We start from the raw sequence: 10,550 nt of genomic DNA on the forward strand, positions 1-10,550 counted from the left end.
CATCTAAGTCTTTTCCAGAGGGAGGTGCCCCAAGCTGCCTTCGTGTAAGCTGCTGTGGTCTGGGCACCCCACCTGCTAAGGGATGGAGGTGGATACCCTCCTAAGAGGGGGAATCATCCAATGAACTAGGGATCTGTAGTTTCTGCCCACCCTACTCCACCTGGTAGGGTCAACCTGTACTGGATTGGACCCCAGAACAAACCTTGTCTGGTTGGGCCTCCCTTATATGGATGCTCTTCAAACGAGCCCTTCAGAGCTGGCTCTGACCCCCACGCCTTGGGATAGCCCTTGAGGAGAATTATGGGTTCATCAGAAAGGGGGTTATTTTTCCAGATTCGTTTTTTTTCCCCCCCCACATTGTCCCGGCTTTCATTGTTTTGTTCATCGGCGTTTCTCAACCTCATTTACTTTAAAAGGTGTGGACTTCAGCTCCCAGAATTCCCCAGCCAGCGTGCGGAATTATGGGAGTTGAAGTCCACACCTTTTAAAGCACCATGAGGCTGAGAAACGGTGCTTTATATCCTCCCGAGTTGGATGGCTTGTTAATAAATTAAATACAGATGCATCCTGAGCCAAAAGCTGGATTTTCTTTATCCACAAGAAACAGGCCCATCCTCCATGGCAGAGGTCTCCAACCTTGGCAACTTTAAGACTTGTGGACTTCAGCTATGCTGGCTGAGGGATTCTGGGAGTTGAAGTCCACAAGTCTTTAAAAAGTTGCCAAGGTTGGAGACCCCTGCTCCAAAGGATAGGATAAGAAAGCAAAACAACCGCATTTTGTTCCACTCATTGTGGCTGGCTAAAAACACTTCGGTCTCCCTCCCTTCTCTCTCTTACAGGTCCCCGATCAATACTTCTCCATTTTGCTGCGGTATCTGGAAGGACTTCAAGGCCGTGCCCGAGACACAACGGTGCAGAAAGCAGAAGCTCTGATGAAGGAGTACGATCAATCTGACATGGAAGATGATCTCCTGGAAGGAAAACGTGGACGTATCCGCAAAGTTTTGCAGTTGCTCTCCTGACTTTTCAGTGTCTTAGATCCTCCCATCGGCATAAAGTTACAAGGACCAGATATCAATTTTTAGCCATTCTTTAAATTCTTGGCCACAAACCTGATGTTGCTTGGAAATCTCTTCCAGGGTTGCCAAGGAAGTGGAAGAAATAACTTTTTTAAAAAAAAAACCCAATAAACGGGTCGGTATTGAAAACAATACTTGGATGCAGCTTTTCAGAATTAGCTTCCTTCCTTCCTCTTTTCTTTGGTAACCGTTAGAGCTGTCAATCTTCTGTAGTAGACGTTTCTCCCCATCTTCTCCAATGGGCCCGAGACCAGGTTGATGTTCCTCAACCTGGAAATTCCAGAAGTTTCATTCCATTCCGTCTCAAAAGACAAGATGGGCAGCCCATTTTGTTGGCTCCTAATTAAGCTGTAACCTTTGTCGAGACCATTCTTGTTTACCTTGAATATTCTGTTTCTGTCAACCGATCTGAGAGCTCACAACATTTTCATGTTCCTAGGCATGTTGTGGTTAGCAACAAGGTCCTAGTCCAAGGTCAAAAAGTTCAGCATCCACAACTTCTGAAGGCAAGCCATTCCACTGGTTTGTTGTCTTCACTATCTGGAAGTTTCTCCTCAATTCTAGGTTGCTTCTCCCCTTGGTGGGTTTCCATCTGTTGCTTCTTGACCTGCCTTCAGGGGCTTTGGGGAAGAGGTTGACCCCTTCCTCTTCCTTGGGGCAACCCCTGAGATATGGGAACACAGCTATTATGTCACCCCTGGTCCTTCTTTTCACTAGACTAGACATACCCAATTCCTGCAGCCAGGATCATCTGACTGAAACCCTACCACTTTTGATATGCATCATACATGCAACAAAACCCATGAAAACGGGTGTTGCATGAAAAGAAGGACTAGGGCAGACAAGATAGCAGTGTTCCAATATCTCAGGGGTTTCCACAGAGAAGAAAGGGTCAAGCTATTCTCCAAAGCCCCTGAAGACAGAACAAGAAGCAACAGAGGGAAACTAATCAAGGAGAGAAGCAACTTAGAACTAAGGAGACATTTCCTGACAGTGAGGACAATTAACCAGTGGAACAGTCTGCATCCAGACTCTGCAAATGCTCCAACGCTGGAAGTTCTTGAGAAGAGATTAGATAGCCATTTGTCTGAAGTGGTGTAGGGTTTCCTGCCTAGGCAGGGGTTGGACTAGAAGACCTCCAAGGTCCCTTCCAATTCTCCTATATATGTTTATATCCACCTTATATTTTTAACTGTCAATTTCTCATCCCAATAGATGCTGTTTGGCTAGTAGAGGAAACCTATTTCTAACGTTGTTGACGCATCCCTCTCTCTCCTATTTGTCCTCAGAGGGTGATTTTTCCAAGTGGGTAAATCTTGTTTTTTGTAGATTTGTTTTTTGCCTGTTGGACTTTTTTTTCTGGTTCAAGAGGCTAGATGTCTGCAGACTGTCTTGTGGGGAGAAAAAAATGGATCCCGAACTTGTCATTATTCAAAGGTTGCAGTTGTTAATTATTCCATTGTCCAGCTGCCGTTCCCAGCTTCTCAACACCTTTGGCTCTTATTATTAACACAAGAGGATTTGTCTGGGGTTGTGACAAGGCAGCCTTCAGAATCTCATTTGGGGGGATATGGAAGTCATTAGTGCTTCCAAAAAGTCATTTAAGCAACTTGCATCTGGGCAGCCAAATATGTAAGCAACCCAAGATGTGTTATGCTAACACAATTCGAATGGAATTTAGTACACGAACAGGAGCCAAGACAGGATTGGGCAACGCAAAACGTTTTACTCTCATTTGGAAGAGCCCAACAATCTGCCAATTGCAGTTTACGGTTGCCTGTTTCAGCTCATCCTGGTTTTCCTGAGACGTAGCTGCCTTCTTTAATTTGTTAGGGTTGTTGTTGTTGCTTTCTTAGTACAGGTGAGCCCAAAATGTCTGTTGCTAAGCAAGACAGTTGTTAAGCAAGTATTGCCCCGTTTTACGAAATTCCTTGCCAAGTCTCATTAAGTGAATCACTTGCTGTCCTTAGTAATGCAGTCATTAAATGAATCTGGTTCCCCTCTTGGTTTTGGCTCATCAGAAGGTCGGAAAAGGGGATATGACCCCACGGGACACGGCCACCGTCGTAAATATGAGTCCGTGGCCAAAGCGTCTGAATTTTGATCCCGCGGAGATGCTGCAACCATCGCGAGTGTGGGAAACGGTCACAAGCCGCTTTTTTCAGGGCCCTCGTAACTTTGAATGGCCACTAAACGAAACGTTGTAAGTCAAGGACTATCTGTATTTGGCCCAGCAGCCGTGTTGGTCTCTTAAAAAGCCACATCAATTTAACAGATAACGAGAAAGAAACGGTGAAGGCTGATTAAGTCCCAGCTGCTGGCAAAGCACAGGGGGAGAAATGGGGAATTCAGCTTGGAAGGGTGGCTTGTTCCGCGCGAAACAGCTGGATTTCTCTCCCCATCTTTATTGGGGAGAAAACGGGGAGCTGCGGGGCAGACAGATCCTCCTTTGAACAGCTGTGGGAATTCCTCCAAAGTCTGAAGCCTCACATTTTGTGCAGGGTGTTTGCCGAGTATAGAAATGCTGCTTCAGAGGGAAAAACAAGAGGTTTTTTTTTAAAATGGATTTACACTGTTTGAGATTTTTAAATCCATGCTGGTTCCGCAGGTAGAAGAAAACAGAAAAAGTCAGGGGTTTTTTTCCCCCCCTAATTGTGAGCCACAGTTTGGGATTCGCAAGCTTCCCCGCCAACATAATGGTGCCCTGTGATTTTCCCAGGAAAAGAGCTTTAAAAAAAACCAGCTTCCTTGTTGATTTGAGTATCTATGAATGGGGTGAGATACAATAGGAGGAAAAACCTGTTGAGGTTTATCGGAAGGTCTTATCACTTTGAAACAGGCCTTTTGTTTGAATACAATGGGGGAAAATTGGTCAGGCAAATGATTGACCAGAAAATACAGCCTGTCTACTCCTCCCTCTCTTCTCGACTTCCTTTCTGGATCGGAATTTCCGACAAAAATTAAAGCTAATCCTAATTATTGTGTGGAATAACTTATGTACATGAATTAACACGTTTTTCTTTCTTTCTTTTTTTTGATTAAAAAAAAAAAGCAAGGTTATGAAATAATCTCAGACCTCAGAGGCAAAATTGGCTTTGAGCATGGTGGAGCCTGAAATGGGGTTTAAGTTTCAAACTTTGGTGGCATTTAAAGAAAAATGGAGCTGAAAAGTGACCATTTTAAGCAAATGTACATTGTGCATTACAGTACAGTGTTTCATTACAAAAAAAGAATGATGGTACAAGGAAGGAAAGAAGGAAAGGAAAAGTAGGTTGAGGGGATGGAGGGAAGGAAGGAAGGAAGGAAGGGAAGGAAAGGAAAGGAAAGGAAAGGAAAGGAAAGGAAAGGAAAGGAAAGGAAAGGAAAGGAAAGGAAAGGAAAGGAAAGGAAAGGAAGGTTGAGATGGAGGGAGGGAAGAAAGAAAAGTAGGTTGAAAGGATGGAAGGAAGGGAAAGAGGAAAAAAAGGCCGGTTGAAGAGATGGAGGGAAGGAAGGAAAGGAAGGAAGGTTGAGATGGACGGAAGGAAGGGAAGGAAAGGAAGGAAGGTAGGTTGAGGGGATGGAGGGAAGGAAGGAAGAAAAGAAAGAAACTAGTCTTGTTCCATTTTTGATCTTATTTTGGCCAGTTTTCAAGAAGAGCAGCTACAAAACTCCAAAACCCATCTGCTGTGTTTAACTAAACCTCCATAAAGAAATAAGGACTTCTTTTAGATTTCCATGGTGACTTTACCTTTATATGTTTGAAGACCTGAAAACTGATGTGCAAAACATCTGGAGGAGTACCAGTTGAAGGAAAGGATGGGATGAGGCGTGTTGTGGACTTTCCATAATTTTGAAAGGAGAGATGGTGCTACAGATGTGGTTCGAGAGGACATTATGAATCTTAGATCAGAAGGAAGAGCTTGTCTCGAATCTGACTCTGTTGCTGTATGTCCTTTGGACCATAGGAGCTTCTGGTGTTGATTAAATGTTACGTCTTCTGAAATTCTTGAATGAAGGTCAACCTCTATATCTAACAGTCTTCTACCCCTGGCAACAGAAATCTCCTAAAGGCCGAAGGGTGGGTGGCCATAACGTCTTGTTCCTGCTTTTCTTTCACTAGAATATTCCTAGCGATGCTGTTCAGAAGAAGGATCTTAACTGAAAGTTGGTTCTTTGCAGTCAAAAGTTCAGGAGGATTTATTCTGAGGGCTTCCATGCGAAGCGGCTAAATCTTTGGTTAGAAAAGAACCTTGGATCTGTTAAGGATCAAGATGACCATCAGCCAAACATGCTCAGATCCAACATTTAGAATTAATCAGGAATTTGGCCAGTGGGCTACAAGAGCTTAATACGGATCCTTACTAAGACCAACCAGAAGAACATTTCGTAATTTTGCAACCTGCTGAACTTTGTGCATTCATGTTGGATTTTCTGCCAGGATTTCTACATTTCAACTTTTGATTTAAAATGATGGATTTCCAGGCCAATGTTGTAAATTGAAGCTGTCTAGGACACGTCTTTTCCCCTCAGCTGCCATCAGGAATCTGTTAACTGAGGCCTTCAAATACCATTCTTTTTTCTTCTTTTGAATGCATTCTATTTTCAGCATGACTAACAAATGGCCACATTTTTTTACTTTTAATTCTGTCACTTTCAGAGACTGGTTTCCTTGATGGATCTCTTTATGAAACTTCTCTAAATTATGAATCTTGGGTGAAAAACTTGACTGATAGCCGACAAGATCTCAACTTTGATCCTTCCTGGTAGCTTCCAGGGACAGGAAGTTTCCATTGGTGTTTGGCTGATGGTCATCTTGATCCTTAACAGATCCAAGGTTCTTTTCTAACCAAAGATTTAGCTGCTTCGCATGGAAGCCCTCAGAATAAATCCTTCTGAACTTTTGACTGCAAAGAGCCAACTTTCAGTTAAAGTCTTCTGAACGTGGATCTCTCTTACATCAGTCGCCGCCAATGATCACAAGAGCATCCTCTCCATGAATGTACTTCAATCTCTCTGAAAGCCATTCTATACCCAATCTGGGTAGAATGAAATGCGTGGTTGAGATGGTAGACATCCAAAAGTTCTTGTTTTCTTCTGCCGTGCAACCAACTGTCAGTATTCTGCTAGCTAGGCATTTATAAGTGGGAGTCAAAATATCCATCTCTTTATTTTGGTGGAGTGTTGTGGACAGAGCATTGTTGATAAAGGAGAATGTCTGTAGTACAGGGTTGAAATGAAAGGTCTTTGATGATCTCTGAGCTTGGTGGTTTTCTTGCAGACGTTTCATTAACCCAAACTAAGTAATACTGCTAGCACTGATGATGTTACCTCAGTTGGCTAATGAAAGGTCTTCAAAAAAGACCAAGCTCAGAGAACACCAAGGACCTCTCTCAGAGCATATTCATGGTGTGCCACCATCTCCTGAGCCTGATGGTTTCAGGATTTGAGAGTAGGGTTATTCAGCCCTTCGTAGAATTCCCATGGAGCCCCTTCCTCAACCTGAACTTTTCCAAATGTTTTGGTAGAAAGGCTGAGAAGAGTATCAGGCTGAGAAAGATGGACTAAGTTTTCCTGTCCTTCAGCAGTAATAAAGTCCCTCTACAATGGAAGGGAAGCTTCCCAGAGTATCTATACTTAGCAAACCTTAGAGCTACAGATCCACTGTTGGGAGGTGGAGAAACCTTCCCATGCAGCTGCCTATCTGACCCGTTTGCTGGATGCGTAGATTGCAAAGACACTTGTGTGTTAGTGACTTCTCGATAGCTGAAGTTGCAATATAGTAGTGACCTCTGCTGGCTGAAGGAAAAAAACCCAATCATCTAGAGAATTATAATCCAAAGAGGGTTTGAGAGTTTATCCTCTAACTTTGTTCTTCCTTAATTGCAAAGTATAGTAAGTATACTCAATCTTTGCTGTTGGGGGAGAGATTTACCCCCAATGACTTGTAATATTCCCTGCTGGCTTCCCCAGTGTCTTTCTGAGGAAGCCAGCAAGAAAGTTTGCAACTGGTAATCACTTGATCGTGGGCGTTGCAACCAGTTGTAAGTGTGAGCTGGTTAGCAAGGGCCCAGATTACAAGACTGCGGGGTTATTGGGACGGCCAGAACTCTGAGGATAGTGGTTGTAACTAACCATTCTTTCAGCCCTGTCATAACTGTGAGTGGCTGCTCAATGAATGGTGGTAGATCAAGGGCCCACCTGTATTTTTTTCCAGATGTTGGGAACTGAATCTCAGGTTTACGCCGGTCATGATGGAGGACAGAAGAGCAGAATTAAAAAGGCATTCTATGTCCCAATCAGTTGACTCCAGGACCTGCAACCACATATATACAACATGGGCATTGCCAAGAGCCAAATGTTGATCATGTAACCATGGCAATGCTGCAACGGTCATAAATATGAGGACCGGTTGTAAGTTTTGCTTTCTTCAATGCCGTCGCAACTTCCAGTGGGCACTAAGCAAATGGCTGTAAGTCAAGAACTTACCTGTAATTGTTTCCAGCGCTCTTAAAGCCCTTTGTTTAAACCAGGGTTGTCCACCCTTGGCAACTTGAAGACCTGTGGACTTCAACTCCCAGAATTCCTCAGCCACCGTAGGGAATGCTGGGAATTGAAGTCCACCGGTCTTTAAAGTGGCCAAGTTGGACACCCCTGGTTTAAATGACCCCCTCATCAAGCCTGTGACAGAGCCTGTTTTTCTTCATTCTCCCCTTGCAGAAGAAAAGGTGACAGAGTAAGTGGTTTTTCTCTTCTCCAACCTGGCTCCCCCTCCAAGAATTTCAAATATTTCAATCCAGAGTCTCCCTCCCAGATATAAGTCAACTGTGCTTCAACCACAGCATATGATAAATAAAACCATGGAAGTGGAAACTAAGCGTATGATGATTAATATAAATTCAGCAATCAGAAGGAAAAGAATATTTAATAAATTAGAGAAACTAAAGTTGGATATAATTGTGTCTGCAAGAAGTGCACAACCACAATTCTCTTCTAAGTTCCCTCCTCCATAGCATTTTCCTTGGCACCGCCTTGACCCCTTGCATCTGCCAGCAGTTAATTTTTCACAGAAGTTTTTGGCTTCTGGGTAAAATGTTGGGTCCCTCATTTTTAATTTTTAACCTGCTGCTCCAGTTCTACAGATTTGTTTTGTCCATAAGTCATCAAAATTGCTGACCTTCTGAGTGAATCCATCTCAGAAAACCAGCCTTGCCCTGTCCCAAGCTCAGAAGGGTGTTGCAAGAGCCTGGCGATCATGCGTGTTAGTTATAAATTCACTTTTTATTGACTCATCCCAACTGTTGGCCCAGGCAACCTGAAAGCTTAGGATACTGGTTGTGTTTTTGAGAAAGGATCTCTCGCTTTCTCTGGCAAAACCTGGCAAAATCTGAGTCCCAGATCCAGTTCTTGGTGTTAAACCATGATAAACATTGCAGGGAACAATCAGTTACAGCGGACTTCTACATGCTCATTTGGACCTCTCTTGTTTTGCTTTTGTTTTTAACAATATCTTGTAACAATGTCTTGCTTTTCAGTCATGGAACTGAAGTCCTAGATATCTTTTCCTCAGGGGTGGAATTCAAATTTTTAACAACCGGTTCTATGGGTGTGGCTTAGTTGGTGGGCGTGGCTTGGTGGTCATGTGACTGGCTGGGTGTGGCCAACTCAACATCACTCACATCGAGGCATGCATCTCCTCGCCTGGCCTCTCACGACTGTGGGGATGCTGCAACATGTGAACAGTGTGAAAAATGGTCATAAGTCACTTTTTTCAGCGCCATTGTAACTTTGAATGGTCACTCCACACAAGCAAAGTACCAGCAAAGGAAGGAAAGTTCCTGAGACAGGAAGTCTAGTCCTGCCAAGAATGTAATAAGGGTTAACAGAGAGGCAGTTTCTGTAAGCAACACCAGAATGTTTCCTTCCTGCCTTTCTTACAGGATTAGGCCAGTAATTTCTTCTAACAGCCGGTTCTCCGAACTGCTTAGAATGTTAACAACCGGTTCTAGCGAATAGGTGTGAACTAGTAGCATCCCACCCCTGCTTTTCCTGTATCTTCATCTATTATCTTTACATATTGAAGAATCCCTTGAAGAAGTCAACAACTTCTTCAGCTTCAACCACAATAATACACGGGCAAACAACCAGTATAAACTCAAGGTAAACCTCTCCAAACTGGTTTGCAGAAAATACGACTTCAGCCACAGTGCTCTACCTGACTCCATGGTTACAGCCTCAACTGCTCACAGCTTCAACCTCAAACTGTCTACCGTCGACCTCATCCCATTCTTAAGAGGTCCTTAAAGGCGGCCAGAATGCCTACCGTCCCTGTGTCACTGTCCCCATTCATCTGTATTTACTCCCTTCGTTCTTGTTTATGTTCATACCTATACTTGTTATCTTGTACATATTTGACAAAATAAAATAATAAATAAACATACACCCTCTGCTCAATGGGAAATAGGTTAGCTCTCTCAGGTGCTACTCTGAGGCACTCACTTCTAGCTGCTATTTAGAGTCTGAATTTGCAAAACGATTCTCAAGAGACATTGGCCCAAAGGAACAGAGAGCAGGAGATGGTTATACCAGTCTCGTTCCTAGAGCGACATCATAAATGATCTAGAACAAAACAGTTGGAAGACAAACAGTTGAAAGGCATGAGAAGAGGAACGGGTTGAATAGTGGACAAGGGTAACAAAAGACGTGACCATCGCTTGGACCTCAAAGTCCGTGAAAATGGTTGTGCTTTGACTTGGAGACCAGGAAGCGCCGAGAGTCCATTTGTAGAGAGGTATCTGTTCTATGAAAAACAGCTGCTATGTGAGAGAAATCTCAGGGAGGCTGACTTTATTTATGTATAGGATTTTTAGAACACTGCCCATCTCACAACAAGCTATGAACTTGGAATTAAGGAGGAGGTGTTGACCTCCCTTGTGCCCAAATGCAAATATGCTGAGAGATTTTGGACCCTCTGTGCAAAGCAAGGGCCCTTGCCGCGACCAAGCCTGCAAGTCATTGCTTGGAAGAGTTAATAGGCAAAAGTTAAGCTCTCCGCCATGAAAATTGTTCCCCAAAAGATGGAAGAGAGGAAGCCATGGGGCAACAGAAAGGAGGCCTCCTCAGATGAAGGAGACCGAAGCATCTGTTATGTAAAATCAACCAACTTCGCTGATGATGTAAAATCAACCATCTCTTCGCTGATGATGTAAAGCTGTTCAATACCACAGACAATACTGCCACCCTACAAAAAGATCTTGACTATGTATCAGAATGGTCAAACAAATGGCAACTTCAAATCTCAACAAATAAATGCTCTGTCTTACATATTGGCAAAAAAAATCAGAAAATAAAATACAAGCTGAATAGTCAAGATCTTGTTGATGACCCAAGCTCTGTAAAGGACCTTGGAATACTCACCTCTAATGATCTAAGTCAGGGGTGGGCAAACTACGGCCCGCGGGCCACATCCGGTCTTTTTAATCTGGCCTGCCG

At 43.5% G+C, this 10,550-nt stretch overlaps 1 protein-coding gene across 11 annotated transcripts in view; it reads left to right on the forward strand.

Annotated features, from left to right (window-relative positions):
• Positions 1 to 1,209, forward strand: part of CHLSN (cholesin) — a 72,294-nt gene extending 71,085 nt beyond the window's left edge. For all 11 annotated transcript variants that reach the window (XM_026683398.2, XM_087942254.1, XM_087942257.1 and 8 more), the window contains one exon: positions 840 to 1,209. In XM_026683398.2, the coding sequence (XP_026539183.2) occupies positions 840 to 1,022 (183 nt within the window). In that variant the 3' untranslated portion in view covers positions 1,023 to 1,209. The remainder of the gene's footprint in view (positions 1 to 839) is intronic.
• The last annotated feature ends 9,341 nt before the right edge of the window (positions 1,210 to 10,550 follow it).

Source organism: Notechis scutatus, chromosome 12, assembly GCF_049901735.1.
Source record: "Notechis scutatus isolate UNSWTSFEM ecotype Mainland chromosome 12, rNotScu1.2, whole genome shotgun sequence".
In the NCBI taxonomy this organism is placed as follows: Eukaryota; Metazoa; Chordata; class Lepidosauria; order Squamata; family Elapidae; genus Notechis; species Notechis scutatus.